General features: G+C 56.1%; 1 protein-coding gene across 5 annotated transcripts in view; it reads left to right on the forward strand.

The window, feature by feature from the left end:
• The first annotated feature begins 33 nt into the window (after positions 1 to 33).
• The window catches only part of RFX1 (regulatory factor X1), a 31,641-nt gene continuing 12,429 nt past the window's right edge, over positions 34 to 19,245 (forward strand). Inside the window, exons 1-6 of one of the 5 annotated variants that reach the window (XM_047776858.1) lie at positions 34 to 233; positions 15,092 to 15,201; positions 15,406 to 15,489; positions 16,058 to 16,165; positions 17,237 to 17,353; positions 18,453 to 18,548. In XM_047776858.1, coding sequence (XP_047632814.1) covers positions 15,100 to 15,201; positions 15,406 to 15,489; positions 16,058 to 16,165; positions 17,237 to 17,353; positions 18,453 to 18,548 — 507 coding nt within the window. In that variant the 5' untranslated portion in view covers positions 34 to 233; positions 15,092 to 15,099. Of the gene's footprint in view, positions 234 to 7,385; positions 7,769 to 15,091; positions 15,202 to 15,405; positions 15,490 to 16,057; positions 16,166 to 17,236; positions 17,354 to 18,452; positions 18,549 to 19,245 lie in introns of those variants that run through there. The other 4 variants (XM_047776853.1, XM_047776856.1, XM_047776854.1 and 1 more) reach the window with 4 other exon arrangements.

Consider the following 19,245-nt stretch of genomic DNA (forward strand, 5'->3'; position numbering starts at 1 on the left):
AGGGTGGGTAGCAACAGTTGCCCCGGTGAGGGAAACGGAGGCGCCATAGCCACGGTAGTCGTGGCGACCAAGCAACCCGGCAACGCGAGTCAACAACAACAACCTCCCGGCCGCCCCCCGCCCCCACCCCCCCGGCCCGGCCCGGGGCCCCCGGCACTTTCTGTCCACCTCTCAACATCGCCTCCGAGACCTCTGGAAAGCCCTTCCGCGGACAGAAGTGGGGAGAAGCCGAGGTAACTGGGGCGGCCCCAGCGTGGCGGGCCAGGCCGGGCCGGGTCGGGCGGGGGAGGGCGGCGGGTCCTGAGTGTCGCTGTAATCATAGTCTTGGGGTAAGGGGCGGGCGGTCAAAATGGCGGCGGCGACTGTCGGGACTATGGGGGAGGGGGTCAGGGCCCGTCCGGGGCGACACCACCCGCCCCCGAGCCCCGCGGCCCGGCCCCCGCGAGGGGCGGGCGCTAGCAGGCCGGCGGCGAGTGGAGGTCGGCTGGCCGGGGCGGGGGGCTTTTATATGTCGGGAGGTGCAGAGGGGCGGGACTGGGAGGGCTGGGCCAATGGGAGCGAGGGAGGGGTGAGGCGGGACCTAGGTGAGTGGGCGTGGCCTTGCCCTAAGGTGTGGGCGGGGCCGGCCGGTACCCGGGGAGCCGGGTGGGGCAGCCGCCGCCTAGGCCTTCCAGCTCCCCTAAGCGATAAGAGGCCACCTGGCCTGCGTCCCTTTAGAGCCTTCCAGGACTCAGTGCCTGCCGCATGTGAGGCCTCAATTTTCCATCCTGTAAAGTGGGGAGAATCATGACTATCACCCCCTTTCTGCAGTTCAGGGACTCCTAATTCCTTCTGGGAATTTCTCTAGGGCTCACCTTGAACCTTTTACTCCTATCTACTGTTTCCGAATGTGTTTTATAGATAAACGGTTAGTCTTAATTGCTGCTTTGCTGTCTGCTCCTAAATCGGTCGCCTTCTCTCTTGAGAGGAGGTGAAGGTAAACAGTTTCATGAAGCTGTGGGCTAAGGGGTATGGCTTTTGTCTGATTTGGTTTGCAGAAAGCGAATCCCATGGCAGAGAGGAGTGATCTCGGGTGACTGAGTTAGAGGAACAGAAACTTGATTGCTGGCTCTGTGGGCAGCTCTAAGATCTAAGATCTCACATGTCTCTGGGCAGGGGCCTTGCTCTTGGAGATGGGAATCATTCCTAGCTGTTCTGCCCATCCTAGACTTCCTTTCTGGGAATGGGGAGTAAATGGCGCCTGAGGAAGTTTCTTAAGCCGCTTCTCTTGGCCAGACACATGTTTTTGTGTCAATCAAGTTGGTGTCAACTGGGTCACACGTCACTGAGGAGATACCGGCCTCCAGAGCCATGTGGACACCGAAGTCAGAGAGGGAAGGGGAAGTGCTCTACATTTGTTAGAGGAGAATCTGAGTGACTGCTTTGCTGGGCCGAAAGATCTGCCAGCTGGGGGAAGAATTTTTTTTTTTTTTAATAGCCAGGCAGGCCAAATTCACTTTGCTTATTCTCTATCTTGCTTTGTAGCTTGGCATCAGCAGAGCTGAGTGCAAACTGCAGCCATTTTCTTTTAAAATCAATCAATAAACTTCAAGGTGAAGGAACATTTCAGGTTCTCCTAAAGCTTCCCCCCAAGAATTTGAGATAAAGCTGTGTCACTTCTCAAAGGACTTTTCCCAGGTCAGGCCCTCTTTCAGAGGTGGTAGGACCCCTTGAAAGTTAGGAAAGGTAGAGATTAGTTTTCATTAAATATTTAGAAATAAGCTCGCTGACAGATGTGAGCACCTGTTAGGGGAACTCTGAGCAGCTCAGAAAGTGATGTTACAGATCATCTAGTTTTGTGGACTGCCGCTCTCAGCCTCTGCCTCCCCATATCTTATGCATTTGAAAGGCCCAAGCCCTGAGGGTTCACTGACTTTGAAACAACCAATAGTCTTTGAAACTATCAGCTGCTTTCTGGCTGTAAGCTCCTGGGCAAGTAACTTCTCTGGGCCTTAGTTTCTTCCCGCATAAACTGGAGGCAGTGGTCATCAGCAGTGCTTTTAATCTTCTATTACTGTGCTGTGGATCCTATAAAAGAATACATGTTGAGCATCATATACATAGTAATTGCTCAAACTGTGTTGGCTGCTACTGTTATTATGATGATTGTTGCTTCCTGCTCAGCCCTTGGAATTACACCATTCGCATTTATTTTTATCATTTTGAATTTGGCGAGAGCCTAGTGGCTTTAAAGCTTGACTCACTTGCTGGGCTATGTGGGCTGATGACAGGGACCCCAGGAAGCTGGGTACCAGGACTCCAATTTCTAGTGGGAAAGTGTCACTCCCCTAAGGCCCTTCTCGGGCTTCAGGAGAACAACCAGAAAGAAAATTTTCCCCTGAGCCCAGGCTCAGGCTCAGCATTCCAGGAGGCAGCTGGATGAGCTGCAGGTGTGGGTGTCATGGGAAGGGTGAGGTGGGAAAGGTGTCACTGGAGCTAAGGGTCTCACCCTCCCCTCTTGTCACACACCCCAGCATCTTGGGGCCAAAGACAGGGGATAGGCCAGCAGATACCACCCCCACTCCCAGACATGGCCTCCAGATAGCAGCTACACACTGCATAGTCTTCCTGGTCTAAAGGGCCTGTTCTGGACTGGCAAGCATCACCTGCCCCTGTAGCATAAGCTTGTGGCTGGCAGGAGGCAGGAACTTTTTCACAAGGTCTTACCACTTGGTAGATTTGAGCCAGCTTTTGACAGTCACTAGCAGTGTGTTCCCAGCATTGTGGACTCTCATTTGACGGTAAAATTTGAAGCCCCATTGTGTGCCAAGTCAGTATTCTAGTGGTAGAGTGTGGGCAAGGCAGGCCACGTCCCCACCATTGGGGAAAGCTTAGCTTTCTGGTCTTGGATGGAAGAGGAAAATATGCAGTATGCAGGGCCAGGAAAAAAATAGAACAGGAGTATGTGCTCCAGGGTGCTTAGAAGGGGACTACTTGAGACCCGAGAAATTGACATGAGCTTAGACATGATAAGAAGGAGCCAGTGGTGGAGGCAAGGAGAGCATGCTAGCAGTCAGAAGAGCTGGTGCAAAGATCCTAAGGCAGAAGGATGCCTGGCACATTTGGGAAGGAGTGACACTTGCTAGCACATGCAGAATGAGGAAGGGCAGTGGGGGGTACAGATCCCACAGGGCCCTGTAGGTCATGGGGAGGGCTGTGGATTTTATTTATTCTTTGTGATGGGGAGCCTTAGGGCCTTCTCAAGAGAGGAGTGATACTGTAAATGTTTGTGTTTTCAAAGGATCTTATAGACTATAGAGGCAAGTGTGAAGCCAGGAACCAGTGACGAGGCTATGGTTGGGGTCCAGGTGAGAGGTGATGGCAGCCCAGACTAGTATGGTGTGGATGAAGATGGAGGGAAATGCCCAGCCTTAGCATCTATTTTGGAGGATTTTTTTTTTTTTTTCCCACGTGGCATGCAGAAGTGATTAAACCTTTGCCACAGCAGTGACCTGAGCCACAGCAGTGACAACACCGGGCCCTTAACCCATTAGGCCACCAGGGAATTCCTCCACTTGTTTTTTATGGCCTGTGAGCTGAGAATGATATTTACATTTTTAAAGAAGGCTATTTTGTGACGAATAATATATCATAATATGTGAAAATTACATGAGATTCAGATCTCAGTATCTTGAAATAAACTTTTATTGGCATACAGCCACACTAACTTGTTTACATATTATCTATGTTTGCTTTCACACTCCAGTGACAGTTGAGTCACTGCAATAGACTGTCTGCCCTCAAAGCCAAAAGCGTGGACTGTCTGGCCCTTCACAGAAATTTGCCAGCCTCTGATCTAAAGAATTGATTCAAACATTCTCTAAAAACAGGTATTGGCTTTAAAGATACGTGCAGCCATTGGTGCTTTTTGGGGGACAGTTTCATTGCTAAGGAACAGGTTTGCTGAGTCTCATGCCCAAATAGATGGCAAGTACCTCATCCTGTATAGATATTTGTGACTTATTCCTTTCCAGGGAACACCCTACAGAACTCTCCTTAACCTCATCTTCCACAAATGGAGAAAAAAGGGGGTTCTCTGTGAAATAATTATGGGAAACTTGGCATTCTCTATTGTTTTTCCTGGAGACTAACAGTGACAGTGCCAATAAGGTCTCCACTAGGGAAGCTGGTTTAACTGTTTTATTCATCTCCTCTTTCCCTTTGTGAGCTCAGCTTTTTAGTGGTCTCATCGCCTATTTTCCTTCCCCTGAGTGGAAAGGAGGAGGCCTGCAGGGTTTGCACTTCTGAGGAGGAGAAAGCACCAGCAAGTGTGGAGCTTTTAAAGCCTTTTTATGGTGGGAGGAGCCACAAGGCACCAGCTCTCCTAGGGCTGGGAGGGCCCAGGCCAGTGTTTCTCAGTGCCTCTAATACCACTTGTCTCAGAATCATCCAAGGGATTAGCTCAAACAGCAGACTCCAGGGTCATCCCAGACTCTGGCAGTGGGGCCTAGGAACCTACACTTAACTAACTCTCCAGGTGAGGCTGATGAATACCAGAGTCAGAGTCCCCCTTGCCACTTCTTTCTAAGAGCTTCGAGGATTGTGTCTGTCTTCTTCCCCTTCCAGCTCCACCTGGCATGGATGTTTGTTGAGTGAATAATAACAGTAGCAGCTTCCACTTCTCAGCACTTATTGGGTGCTGGGCTGATCTCACTGGATCTTTACAGCAGCCCTGTGAATCAGGTGTTCTCATCCCCAGGTGACGGATGGGGAAACTGAGGCCCAGAGGAACGTAAGTTACACATTCATCAATTGAGACAGGCCAGGGTTCATGTTGAGGTGGGTCTGACACCCATCAGAGCTGCAGTGTCTCCAGCACCTGATCTGGGCCAGAGTTTGGACTCAGTGTTGTATGGAGGCATGAGGAGGTGGGTCCCTCTCGTACGGGCAGGAAGGAGTTTGGGGAGAGTGGGGACTGGAGGAGGATGTCTGCTCTGGCATCTGGTACACGGCATACCGTAGCCTCTTCCCTCTCCAGTTGGGTAAGCTACCCCTGCAGCCCGAGTCCCTTGCAGGCCATGCTTCCATTCTGCCCAGTGGGAAAGCCCAGGATAGCTCCCTACAACCTGGACCAGGGCCCATTCTTCCTGTCTCTGTCCATCTCTCCATAATGATCAGGCTTGGCAGGGAAGGTGGCCCCAGGGCTCTGCCAGCTCTGCTCATGCCAGCTATTGGAGTCCTGCAGCCCCTCCCCAGCCTATCCCAAGCCCAAGGAACCCACCCACATGCAGACAGAAGCCCCTGTTTCCATTGTACTCAATAGCTCAAAGCAGGGAGGCAGAGCCTGGAGGCTTTGTAGTTTTGCTTCAAGCCTTGTTAAAGGGCCCTGGGCAATGATGGTAACCAGAGCCATTTTTAAGTGTTTATGCTGCACCAGGCACTTGGCCAAGCACTGCCCACATGATCCAGCTGAACTCCTTAGTAACACTGCAGTGTAGGCCTGCTGTTCTCCCATTGCAGAGATGGGGCAGTGGAGGCCCATGGAGGAGACGTCCTCCCTGAAAATCACACATCTTGGAGGTAGCCAAGTCCTGCATTGGCCAGTCCAGGACTTGTTTCTCACCTGCCTTACCCCTTGCTGACTTGGATTCTTCTTAGGTTTAGCATCCAAGGGCCTAGAACCCCAGGGAGTGAGATCCATGAAGAGTATGGGAACCGCTGTGCTGCCTGACCTGAGGCCTCCCTCTGGCTGCTCTGGTGGGCTCCACATTCTGAGTTCTGCTGCTCCAATCAGGGGCCTTGGGCAATTGGTATTACCCCCAATGGGTGGATCTCAAGTGATCCCATCTGAAAAACAGAAAAGATGCCATCTACTGATTGTGAGAAGTAAATGAGCCTGGTACCTGACTCCCTGAGTGGTGCTAGGGGTTACCAGCACATATCTGGGGGTCAGAGAGACCTGGGTTCAAATTCTTAGCTCACTGGTTGCCACAAGGCGTGTGGGCAGTTTACCCCTGAACCTCACTCGTCTGAGAAATGGGCATGGTGGTTATACCCTCGTGGGCCTGCTATGAGGAAGTAATCACGGCAAAGTGCTCCTGGGGCTTCTGGTCAACAGGCAGCAGTTGTTTTTCTCTTTCTCCTTTCCCTTGAAAAATCTCACTTTTAGTCACCCTGTGGCTGACTATGGCACACAGCTGCTGCAGGGTTAATGCAGAAGGGCCTCTACTTTGGCCTGGAGTGCCATGCTTCTGAAGGTCACAGGTCAGGTGACCTCAGGCAAAGCTCTTACACTCAAACACCTTCAGGGCCAGCAGAGGCCATAAGGCGGCGGCGGGTACGGGGGCTGGAATTTCTTTTAACCACTCTTGCCTTCATTCACTGTCCACAAATGCTCAGAGCTGGGGAGAGGGGGCTCATTGGTGCAGGAGCCAGGAAACCATCTGCCCACCCCTGCTGAGGTGGGGCTTTGTGCGAGGAGTAGAGCTTAGCATGAAGGGGCAGGGCTTAGCTAGAGGGATACAAGCCTCACTCAGCAATCAGCTAGAAAAACTGCCTCTGCCTAGTCAGGTGGGCCCCATTCTGAGGTCAGCAGCAGCTGCTGGGCCTGCCCTCTGGCCAGGGCCTGCTCCCAGCCTGGTTGCCCCTGGCCCTTGAAGGGCCCTCTGTAGTGAGGAGCTCACATCTAGTGTCACCACCCATAACCGCCCTGGCTTTGTGGCCGCAAGCAGCTTAGGGGGCTTTTTTGTACTCAAACAACTTCCTTGTGTCTGGCACCCCCCTGGGAATGATACTCAGCCAAGAAGCCAAGCCCAGATGGTGGCCATGTAGGGAACTGGCACAAGCTGGCTGGGAGACAGCTTTCCCCACAACTTTCTTTTTCAGCAATTAGCCGATTAGTCAAGTACTCAGAATGCCCAGGGTTCAGACTCAGTCCTGCCTCTTCCCTGCTCTATGACCTGGGCCAAGCTCCTTAACCTCTCTGAGCCTCAGTTTTTCAGCTGGCAGAAGGAACCCAAACTCAAATGTGATTGTTGTAAAGTTTAAAATGAAATACTATAAAGAAAGCACTCAGTACAGTGCACAGCCTGCAGGAGCCCTCAGGAGAACAATTTGTTCTGCCTCCCTCCAACATAGGGGTTCCCCAGGTGCAGGAGGCTGGAAAGGGAGAAGGCAGGAGTCCTGGGCGGGGTGAGTGGAGAAGGTTCAGACCAAGCCCAAGTTCAGTTGCCTTACAGTGATGGGTTGGTTATCTTGCCACCAGCCTCAGGATTTAATTAAGTTACTGATGAATCCAAACATGTCTCTAGGGAGCCAGGAGCTGTCCCTGGTTTCCTCTGCCTGTAGATTAATTCTTGTTTTTCCTTTTTTTTTTTTCCCTCTTCCCCCCCCCCCCCCCACCTTCTTCCCAAGCAAGCAAAAAAAAAAAAAAAAAAGGCCTTATTTATTATCATTTTCTCCACTGTTGGCATGGCAACACAGGCGTACGTTACTGAGCTACAGGCAGCCCCGCAACCATCCCAGCCACCACAGGCACCTCCACAGCCCCAGCCCCAGCCACCACCTCCGCCCTCAGCGGCACCCCAGCCACCCCAGCCCCCTGCCACTGCCGCCACCCCCCAGCCCCAGTATGTCACCGAGCTGCAGAGCCCCCAGCCCCAGGCACAGCCACCAGGCAGCCAGAAGCAGTATGTGACAGAGCTCTCAGCTGCCCCCGCACCCTCGCAGCCGGCTGGCGCACCTGCCCCATCCCCGGCGTCCCAGCAATACATCGTGGTCACCGTCTCCGGTAAGTGGACATGTGCCCAGAGCCAGGGCACTCTGCAAACACCTCCAAAGGGAGTTTCGGGAAGCCTAGCATCCTGGATGTGGGGGCACGGCAATGTCCTTCCACTCTCACTGGGCCTGTCACCAGAAGGGCAGCTTTGCCCAGGTGGGACTTGAGGACTTGAGGGGCATCTCTAGGGAAGTAGTCAGGCCAAGCAGGGAGGCCTCTGTGTCCCCAAACTCCTGCCTACCAGCTCTTAGAGTGGTTTCTGTCTCTGTCATCAAGTAAGATGTCACTTGAAGGAAGGCTTGGGCCGTGGAATTAGTTTGCAAAGGCTGGGGGGGACGGGGGTGTGGGTTCACAGCCGTCATCCCTAAAGGGGTCATGACGGCCTTGAACACCCGGATGTGCGTGAGGGGCTCCCTGCTGCGGTTCAGGGATGTCTGCTGGGAAGCCTGAAGGCATCGCTTCCCCTCCCCTCCCATTTCACTTTTTGGCCATATTCAGGCCAAGCGGGGCTCTTGGGTGGGCATTTGAACAGGTGATGTGGCCACGGGCTCCTGTTTGTCACTGGCCACCCCTTGAGGCTGTGGAGCAAATGACCAGGCAGCTTGGGTCATGGCACCCATGGTTCCTGCTTAGAGCGTCTTGCCCACGCCTGCTTATTCCAGGATGGGGATGGGCTGAGAAGAGGGAAGTGGGAGCAGAGGGTCAGGATAGGTGGTCACTCCCCTGAGGGAGAAGGTGGAACTCAGAACAGCACTGGGTGTTAGCGGTTTTCCATGTGCTCTTTGTAAAGGGGAGGAGGCTTCCAGAGTGGAAAAGGAAGTGGTGGAGAGCCTAAGGGTGTCCTGGTGGGCTGTGGACAGAGCAGGTCAAGGCTGCGTTTAGGACCATAGGACAATGAAGCGTCAAAATCTGTGGCCATTGGAGTTCCTGTTGTGGCCTAGTGGGTTAAGAACCCGACTAGTATCTGTGAGGATGTGGATTTGATCCCTAGTCTCGCTCAATGGGTTAAAGATCTGGTGTTGTTGTGAGCTGTGGTGTAGGTTGCAGACACGGCTTGGATCTGGTGTTCCTCTGGCTGAGGTGTAGACTGGTAGCTATAGCTCTGATTCAAGCCCTTGCCTGGGAATTTCCATATGCTGTAGGTATGGCCCTAAAAAGAAAAAAAATTTTGTGGCCAATGACATTGCCCCATAGGACCAGGACAGGGGCAGCTGGGCCCTTGGCAGTATCCTGGAGGCTCCTAGCAGCCTTGCGGTCCTCAGGGAGGGCCGGGGGTGGGGGCACACAGGGGCTTAGGACAGTGACTCTTTTTGTTTGTGTGTCTTTTTAGGGCCACATCCAAAGTATATGGAAGTTCCTAGGCTAGGGGTCAAATTGGAGCTGTAGCTGCCAGCCACAGCCACAGCAATGCCAGATCTGAGCCGCATCTGTGACCTATACCACAGCTCATGGCAATGCCGGATCCTTAACCCACTGAGCAAGGCCAGGGATGGAACCCTCAACTTTATGGATACCAATCAGGATTATTACCACTGAGCCATGACAGGAAGTCAGGACAGTGACTCTTTGATGCATAGACTGAGTTGGAGGGATGGCCTGTAAGTGTCAGCTGAGCGCACTGAGTGAGGCCAGGCCACGAACGGGCCAAGGTCAGGGTCACTGGGACACACAGCTCCAGAGGGTTCTCAGTGCAGAACAGGGATCCTGCTAAATTCCCTCACCAGCATTCCTCCCACTCTCTGAGAAACCCACTCCTTTGCTTTCCCTCTCACCTCCATCACCCCTCTCTCACTCCTGTGTTCTTGACCCCTGACCTTGCTGCTGACCTCCCTGGGGACAAAGCCTCATCACATGATGAAAAGAAACCCCCCACACCCACCACCCCAGCCAGCCTCCCAGCTCCTTGGGTCCATCTGCAGCTACCAGCTCTGCGTTCTCGCTGCTGAAGGCTGAAGTGGCCCCCTGCCAGTTTCAGGCTGCCCCTCCAGGACTTGTCATCCCAGCTTCATCACTTGGTCTCTCTCTTGCAGATCTTTTCCACCAGCTTGCAAAGACACAGCAACTCCCATTTTAACCAGGCCCCCCCAGGCCCTGTACCCCCTTTAGTCGCTGCTGGATTCTCTTCCCTTTAAGTTAGAATTTCTCAAAAGATTCATCCTCTCTTCCTTTGTCTCTGATCTCTGAACTGATGCTCTCTCCTCAGCTGCCTATGCCTTCCCTCCTCAGCATCCCAGTCAGGATCACCCATGACTTTCCTCTTGACATACCGGTCACCCTCAGTCCTCCTCTTCCTGGTCCCCCTCCTCTCAGAGATGCCCTCTTGCCCTGGTCTCTGCCAGCCTCCCTGCCACCCTTCTCAGTCTCTTTTGCTGCTCCCTCCTCATCTTCCTGACCCTGTCAGCAATGACCCTGTCAGGCCTGAGGCCTCCTCTCTGCTCCAGTAACTCCCCTTTCATGGTGGCTTTGTCCAGTGTCTCAGCTATCAATGTCACCTCTGTGCTGACAATGCCCCCATTGAGGTCTGTACCCTGGGCCTCGGTCCTGAGCCCCAGCCACCTAGGACCCATCCACTAGGTCAAACAGGCCTTCCAAACCAGATGGCCAAACAGAAGTCTAAATTTTTCCCTTCTTCAAATCTGGCCTCCTTTGAGACATCCTTGTTCTAGTAAGTATCACCCCCTGGCCTGGGTCAGCCTTGATTCCGCTCTTACTAATCCTTGAGCAAGCAAGGCCTCTTGGCTCTGCCTCCTAAATCCAGCTGGAATCTGCCACCTCTCCCACCTCTATGGTCCCAACCTGGTCCAGCCTCTGCTCACACCCTTTGCCATTCTCTCCCCACCACAGCCATAAGGAACCTCTTGACAACAGTAGATTAGGTCCCATCATCATATTCCAGCTCAACTCAGCTGATTCCAAGGCAGGTGGCCCTGAGGGCACTCTGAGAAACCTTGGCCTGGCCTTTCTTGACCCTCCCTAGGCGATGTGATCCCCCCCCCCCCCCCCCGCCATGGGACAGGAAAGGGCTTTAAAAGCTCTACACTCCCTGTGCCCTTGTTGACAAATGTCTAACCTCCTGACTCTGACCTTCAAGACCTGCTGCTGCCCAGCCCCACCTGGTACCAGCCTGCCCCCTAACATACCTGCTTCAGCCCCACTGGCCTTCCTATTTCTCTGCAAAGCTTCTTGGCTCAGTTCATCTCTGGGCTTTTGCACTTATGTTGCCCTCTGCCCTCTGGCTGGAGCAGTCCCATTCCAGACATTCTGGTGGCTCATCCCCCTTGAATGTCTGACCTAGCTCAGCCCTCACCTCCTATCAGCCCCTGGGCAGCCAAGAGCAGGCAGAAGGGCTTGCCTGTCACCGCTGGAGATTTTTTTTTTTTTATAGCCTCCAGGGCATCTTATTGGCCCTGGACCTCCTGTGTGCTGGATTTTGCTGCTTCAGGTGTCCAGGGTCCCTAGAATGAGGGTCTGGAATGGAGGCACGGCTCCAAACCTCAGAACGCCGCAAGCCCCGGTCCATCTCCTCTCTTCCCCTTTTCTTCTGCAGCTCCTCCCAGCATTCCCCCAGGGAGGCCCTAGTGCTTAAAGGTCATATAGCCTTTGTCCCCCCACCTCTTCTGGCCCCCCCATCGTGCTGTGGGACACTCTGTGTGGACGGGTTGCAGTGTGGGTATGACTGGCTATTGGCGTGAATCTCTGCCTTCCTTCTTCAGCTGGGCTGTGGCTTCATTGTTTTTCACAGTCGTTCTGGGGAATTTCATTTCCTTTCTGCTCCTGCTTCTGGCAGGAGCCAGCCTGTCCCCGGAAGGGTTACTGAGCAATGTTTCCTTGATTTGTTCTGAGGAAGAGGAGGTTGGCTTTTGCGCCCTGTCACTGAACTTACTGCTCCGTTGACCCCTTCCCCCCCCCCCAGCCCCTCACAGTGATTTTCTAGGGTTCCTCCATAACCCTCTCCCAGGTTAGTGTCTGTTTTATCTAAGGTGGCCTTTGGGCCATGTGAGCCAGTCGTGAGGGTGGAGGTGGGGATGTAACTGACACCATCGAAGGCTGCAGCAAGGAGCCTGGGGCTCCTCCAGAGCCAGAAGCAATCTGAGCTGACCAGGGACCCAGGGAGTCGCAGGGAGAAGGGAGGGAGGGGCCCTGGACCCAGACCTGGAGCCAGGCTGGAAGCCAGCCAGGAGCAGCACCAGAAGCAGCTCATCTAGCCTGATTCTTGCGAGCTCTGCCCTAAGGTGACTTTGGAGGTGATGAGAAGGAAGCTCAAATTTCCCAGCTTAGGAACAATCCTCTAGATCCATAAATCCCTGTCCTCAGAGGCCACCAGACTCTCATCCAAAATCCAGGCAGAAAAAAGGTGTTGTGGGCCTGCCAGCCGTCCCTAGGAAGGTGACACCAAGCCTGCTGGAAGGGGATCGGGTGGGGCTGAAGAAGGAATCATGTCCAGCCTCTCTTCCATGCTTCTCTCTCTCTTGGAGTCCTTGGGGGTCCAACAAGACTTATGATCAGGAGAGGGACGTGGAGGGTGTCTGTCGGCGTCCCCAGGCACAAATAGGGAAACTAAAGTCGGGGCAGGCAAGGATCCCAGGATCCTGGGGGCAGCAGGAGTCCATAGCACCCCCCACACACACCCCAAAGAGCCTTTGACCAAAATCATCAGTGGAGCAAAGGATCGGGAGGGAGAGGGCTAGGCTGCCCCATCTGTTGTCCGTGGTGAACTGGGCCCTGGCTTGGAGCCAAGCTTCTGAGGACACCCTCCATCTTCCCCCAAGTAGCTCGTGGCATTTGAGGCATGAGTAGGTCTCGATGAGGAAGTGTGGGGCCCAGGGAGGAAGAGACACTCATTAGATCGAGGGACAGGAAATCAGCCTCTGCTTCCTGACCAGAGACTTGAGACAGTGGGGCCCTCTCTGGTCTTGTGCATACGCCCAGAATGGAGTTTGCACACAGATGTAGATGCTTGTGCAGGCTCAGTGTTCCCCTGCATGCATGCATGTGCGCGCGCGCACACGCGCGCACACACACACACACACACACACACACACACACACACACACAGAGCTGGGGGAGACACAGTGGCAGGAGGCCCGTGTTGGCCACAGGCAGATGGACTCACACTCAGGAAGCCCCTTGTCTGAAGAGTAGACTCAGGAACCTCACCTGCTGGTCCTTGTGGCGTGGCCTGGTGTGCCCTCCTGACCTGGCAAGGATGAGGGTTCCGGCCTTGAGGTAGAGATGAGTAAGACTGCTTCCCGGGGTCTCCCTGTCCAGGCAGATGCTTGACCTCAGCAAGTCCCCAGGCCTCAGTGTCCCACTCAAGGATCAGCCTTGGCATTTTAATCAGAGCACCGGAGCCTAGGAGGTAGCTGGGGCCAGCCTCCCACTCGCTGCCCACCCTGAGCCGGGCTTAACCTGCCACAGGTATTCTCATTCAGGCTCTGTCCCTTGGGCTCTCCCAGCTCCCTGTGCCCCATAGACACCCAGGTGTGCTGGGCTCCTCACGTGACTTGGGGCTTTCTCAGGTTTCTCCCAGAGAGCTGGCTCAGTGAGGGCCTCCTCCCTCACAGTTCAGGGAGGCCTAAGTAGATGTGAAGGACAATTCCAGCAAAACAGGAATTGGTGCCTCCCAGAATCAGCTGCAGAGGCAGCTGGCTGAGCAATCCCTGCCCCACATCTGGCCACACTCCCACACACCCAGCATATACACATTTATGTGCTCTGCCCCAGACGTGGCCCCTGAGGTCCTTGATTCTACCTGGGATGACCTTTCTGTCCTGTCCCGGTCTTTCTGCATGTCTTCCCATACAGCCAAGGAGCTTCCCACAGAGCTCCCTGCTCTAAAAAGGCTGAGCCCCAGAGGGATGTTCTGGACCCCAGCTCACATTCCTCCTGTACATGCATACCGAAGTCCACACACTACTTGCCTCGGGGGCCTCAGCCTGGGCCTGACATGTGGCTGTGGGTTCTATGCATGGTGTGAGGCTCATGTGGGCACAGACATGGTCCGGTGTCCTGGCCTGCCAGTTCTTGGCTGGGTGACCTCAGGCAAATCACTTCTCCTCTGGTCTTTGTTGCCTGGTCTGAAAACTGAGGTAATAAAAGTTCTTTCCATCTCCAGCTGCCCAGGAAGACCTGATTGCAGTGCCTGGGGGACTGGAAGCGCTATAGTCAGTCTTATTGATCCTTGCCCACCACCCTCCAATCCGCCAAGGAGCCCCCAGGGGACAGGACTGGGTGGGACCTTGGCTCCTCTGGCAGCACATTAGAGGAAGGGCAGACAAGTGTGGACCGCCATCCCCACCCTGCCTCTGAAACTGCTGGGAGCAACCTGGCCACATAGGGAGGGTGAGGTGGATGGCGTCCTGGCCCTCCACGCCCCTTACCACCCCCCTCCCCCAGTCTCCCTGTTAATCACTTAGCAAGATGTGCTTGAAACTCGACCTGAGCCTTCCTGATAGCATCTGCGGGTACCAGCCTCCCTCCTGACCCCACAGTGTGGCCCCAGCCCCGCAAAGGCCCTACCTGGGCTGTGCTCACTGGAAGGGAAGTGTTTATCCCAAGAGGGCGGCCAGGAGCTCTGCATCCACTGGGGGGATTAGCTCCTCAAGGTTGCAGGTATAAAGCCAGCTGCACACCCTGCTGTTCCCAAAGAGGTGGGCAAGAAGCACAAGGAGTGCCAGACGGGCTCCCCTGGACAGAGGGGAGCAGGGGCTTGGGGTGCGGGGGGCACCATGTTCTATGATTGTCTCTTCTCGGCTGCCTGTCAGCGTGAGTACCTGCCTGCCCAGCCCCAAGCCCTCTGCTGCCCCCAGGGAGGCTGGGACAGTGGAAAGGGAGGGGGTATTCAGCTGTAGGGCAATGAGACCTTCTGCAGCCTTCTGCAGCTGTTCCTCTGACCAGCTTCCATTCCTGGGAAGCCAGGGGTCATGTCAGGAAGGTAGCCCGATGCCTTCCAAGGCTGCTGGGACCAGGGTAGGGGGGAGTAGGGGTGGGATTAGTTACTGTCCAGGGTCCTACCGATGGGGAAAGGGTCCTTCCCTCTGAGCCTCCCCTACATCATGGTTTCTCAGTCACCCCTTCTGGTCTGACTTAGGGACAATGAGGGTAGGGGTGGTGATGAAGCCACTTCTGGGAATTAAGGATTCTTGGTCCTTGCGTGGCCCCTAGCCAACCCCAGTGGGCAGCGTTGGGGCTGGCCAGGGGCCAGGCAGGCTTCTTGGAGAGGCCTATCCCTGTCCAGAGCTGGCTTCAGGATGTACCATCCCATCCCAATGGGCTCAGGCTCAGGGTAGGGGTAGGGGCAGCAGGCAGAGCTGACCTGGTGACCTTTTCTCACAGAAGGTGCCATGCGGGCCAGTGAGACTGTGTCAGAGGCCAGCCCAGGCTCCACGGCCAGCCAGACTGGAGTCCCCACTCAGGTGGTTCAGCAGGTGCAGGGCACCCAGCAGGTAGGACACACCCCTCCCCCAGGGGCGGGTAGAGAGGGCACCTGAGGGGGGCCATGGGGCTGTGGCCTCGGGTACCTTGCTTCCCCACCACGTCCTGCTGCCAGAACCATCTGCTCCCCTGTTCTTATCAAGATGTTCACTGCTGCTACTCCCCTATCCCTGGGGAGGCTGGCGTGGCTCAGGTTCTTCCTCCTCCCTCCTCAGCGGCTGCTGGTCCAGACGAGCGTGCAGGCCAAGCCAGGCCACGTGTCACCCCTCCAGCTCACCAACATCCCGGTGCCCCAGCAGGTAAGGCTCCCCCCCGCCCTCCCTCCCGCATCCAGAACCAACCCCTGTAGCCTACTGGGATCTGCCCTCAGCATCATCAAGGACATGGGGCCTCTCCAGAGGCTGCCCCACCTGTTAACTCAGTCAGTGAGGCCATGTCCATCAGGGCCCACTGGGGAAGGAGTAGTGGCACAAGCCTCTTAACAGAGAGAATTGGGGAATGACAGTAACGAATGTGGCTTGTGGGTCCAGCCCCCATGTCCCAAAGCAGAGGACCCAAAGTTGGTCAGGACCCAAGAGCCCATAGCCAGCACAGGGACTGAGTGTGGGGTGGTCTCTCCCTGAAGGCTGCACACCAGGTGCCAGGAACCCAGCACAGGCTGGGACAAAGTCCTGTCAGCCTCTGGATCCAGGCTCACTGGACACAAACTCTGGCCCTGTACTTCTGGGCTCCAGGACCTGGGGCAAGTACCTCTGCTGGTCCCAAGCCTCACTGTCACCCTCTGTGAAGTGGGGGAGCGACTGCAGCTCATTAAATTCATACAGGCTGTTGTCAGTGAACTGTGGTCCTTCTCCCTTCTGGCTCCAGGCTCTCCCTACGCAGCGTCTGGTGGTGCAGAGCACAGCCCCGGGCGGCAAGGGTGGTCAGGTCTCCCTCACGGTGCATAGCACCCAGCAGGTGCATTCACCCCCTGAGGTAGGTGGTGGCCCCTTTGGCTATCGTCCCTACCCCTCTCCCCAAAGGGGTGAGGATTCACTCCTCCAAAGTTCTCGTTGACCCTGGATGGGGCTGCTCGGCTGCCAGATTCTCAGCCCTGCTGGCTCTGAGCTGAGTCTGGTTCCAGGAGGAGGAGGAGGCAGCTTCTTCCCCTGGGTCCAGATGGGCCTAGAAGCCCCAGCTCTGGGCACTGCATCCCAAGAGGCAAAGTGGGTCCCTCTTCCCTCGACAGGGTGGGCAGAGGTTCCTCCTCCCACCACAGGGTGGATTCTGGGGACCCCTGAACACCAGCAAGGATATGGAGACAGGTGAGCTGTAGGGGGGCCAGGAGTATGGGTGTCAGCATCTGGAGCTCGAGGTCAGATCCCTGGTTCAACCATTTAGTCCTGGGGGGCTCTGGGCAGGCCCTCAGGGCCTTCTGAGCCTGGTAGAATTTTCCAAGCCACAGTTGCAACCTGCACCACACCTGTAGCCCTGCCAGATCCTTAACTTGCTGCACCAAGGAGAACTTCCAGCCTAGGATTTTCTATGCGTGAGAGAGCTAATGATACCCACTGCCCATCTGCTTGCTGTGGAAGCACAGCCCAGAGTTAACAGGCTTTGTAGGCAGCCCACCTAGGATCAGCACCTGGCACCACCACCACAACTGTGCAGCCCAGCACATGTCCCTTCCCATTGGTGCCCCAGCAACTCATCTAGAAAGTGGGGACCCCCTCACCTACCCTGTCTCACTTCAGAGCTGCAGCCCATCTGATTACGGAGGCAGCGGGTAGCCCCAGAATGAGGCTAGAGTCCCAGCCATCTTCGAGGGGGAAGATAGGTGTCCCATCAGCATCTCTGGGCTGAACCCTGGGCTATGCCCCAGAATGACTGGGGTGGTGGTAGGGACCAGGCATTTGGATGCATGGGATGGTTACCAGCTTAGCTGGCTGGGATACATCCCGGCTGGCTGCTGCCCTCCGCAGATTGCTTTCAGGACAGCCCTCCCGAGCAGGGTTTGGTCAGGGCCCGGCTGCTGCACACAACACTCCGTGTCTCCTTCCCTTGCAGCGGTCGCCAGTGCAGGCCAATAGCTCCTCCAGCAAGACGGCTGGGGCCCCCACGGGCACGGTGCCGCAGCAGCTGCAAGTCCACGGCGCCCAGCAGAGTGTCCCCGTCACCCAAGAGGTGCCAGGCCAAGGCGGGCAGTGGCAGGGGCGAGGGATCCTGGCCAGGCGGCCTCTGCATCCTCCTTCGGCTGTCCGTGGGAGTTGCAATGGGGAAGGCCTGTGAGAGACAAGCAAATGGGGGTCCAGCCCCACCTGGGCCTTTGGCAAGCACCTCTGCTTCTCTCCAGACTCCATGTCTAAATAATGGCTTCTGCCTTGGAGGCCTGGAAGCAGGGTGGTTGGGGCAGCTGTGAGGATGAAATGTGTCCTTGTGGAATGCATCTTAATGCTGAACAGGCACTGGAAATTTCGAGTTTCAAGAAACAACCTTGGCCTCTTTGGGCCCATTTGCCTGGAGGAAACCCCAAGGCCAAGTCCTGGCTCACCCCTAAGGGGTGCAGGGAGAGGCCTCAGCCTCCCAATCCATGCCCAGACTTCAGGAGGAGGCCTCACTCTGAGCTGCCAGCCAGGGCAGAGAGCAGGTTAAGAGGCAAGGGTTGTCTGCCATCTGTTCATTACCTCTCAAGTTGGGGGGTTCCCAATCCCTCGGAAAACCAGATGAAAGCCATAGACCCTTTCCCTGGAGGAAAGCAGAAACCCCACGCCAAAGGATTCAGACATTCTGTGCCTGGCACTATAGCCCTTCTGAAGCTCTAGGCTGGGTTCAAGTCCTGGCCCCATCACCCAGCAGCTTCCCACCTCCCAGCCTCTGTCCCTCACTCTGTGCCCTGAGGGTAATACCAGCATCCCCGCCATAGCATGGAAGTGAGGACAGTTAGCATCACAGGTGTGGGGGTGCAGGATAACACATTTAGGGAGTGGGGGTGGAGAACAGGGATCCCTCAGTCAGTCCCAAGTTCAACTCTTAGTCCTCCTCCATTCAGCCTCACCTTCCTGAGTCTGGGTTCCACACCTGTAACTTTGCGCCCAGAGTCAACATGGTATTGAGCCTGGAAGGCACCTGGTGCAGGGCTGGCAGCAAAAAGCTGGAGAATGGCAGCCTCTTGCCTTAGGGCGCTGCCATAAGGCTTACATGAGTTCCTGTAGGCAAGGGGTGGCGTTTAGGGACAGGTGGGCAGCCATCATCACCATCATCTGACTTGCCTTTCCCTCCCCAGAGGTCCGTGGTCCAGGCCACTCCACAGGTGCCCAAAGCTGGCCCCGTGCAGCAGCTCACAGTGCAAGGGCTCCAGCCAGTCCATGTGGCTCAAGAGGTGTGTATCTCCCCCACCTACCTCTGGGCAAACTGGGGCTGGGCCCAGGCTGGGCTCTGGAGGGTGCAGGCCCCAGGGAGGGAGCTAAGCTACCCTGGGGGGAGGCGGGGAGCGGGGAGGCAGGTTCAGAACGATATCCTCGCCTTGGGTTCCACCTCTAGCAGTGGGCCACGGACCGGGTCACGCTCTTTCCCGCACCTGGCAGAAGAGAGAGATCTCCATTCTCTCCTCCCTGACATGGGGTGGGGATCTTCTGGTCAGGTTGCTGCCTGAACTCAGCAGCCTGGTGGGCGGTGGAGGCCTGGAGTCCCGCCCGCGGCCGTCCCCGGTGACCCCCCAGTGTCTCTGTTTGTCCTCCAGAGCTCAGGCAGTCAGTTACCCGCTAGGAAGGCAGAGCAGCAAGAGCCCCGGCCCACGCCGCCACCGGAGCCGCCGCCCCGGCCACCCACGCCTGGGCCCGGGCCGGGCGTGCTGGCCTCGGAGCCGCCGCCGCCGCCGCTCCCGCCCGCGTGCAGCGGCGAGGCCCAGCATCTAGGCAGCCCCGAGCCGCCGCCGCCCCATTACGAGACGGGCGCCGAGCAGTGGGTGGAGCTGGTGGGCGTGCTGCCCCCGCACCTGCTCCTGCCGCAACAGAAAGTGGTCCTCGAGCCACTACCCGGGCTCCCGGCCCGAGCCAGCCCCGACCAGAGGGTCAGGA

This window comes from Phacochoerus africanus, chromosome 4 (assembly GCF_016906955.1).
Source record: "Phacochoerus africanus isolate WHEZ1 chromosome 4, ROS_Pafr_v1, whole genome shotgun sequence".
Classification (NCBI taxonomy): Eukaryota; Metazoa; Chordata; class Mammalia; order Artiodactyla; family Suidae; genus Phacochoerus; species Phacochoerus africanus.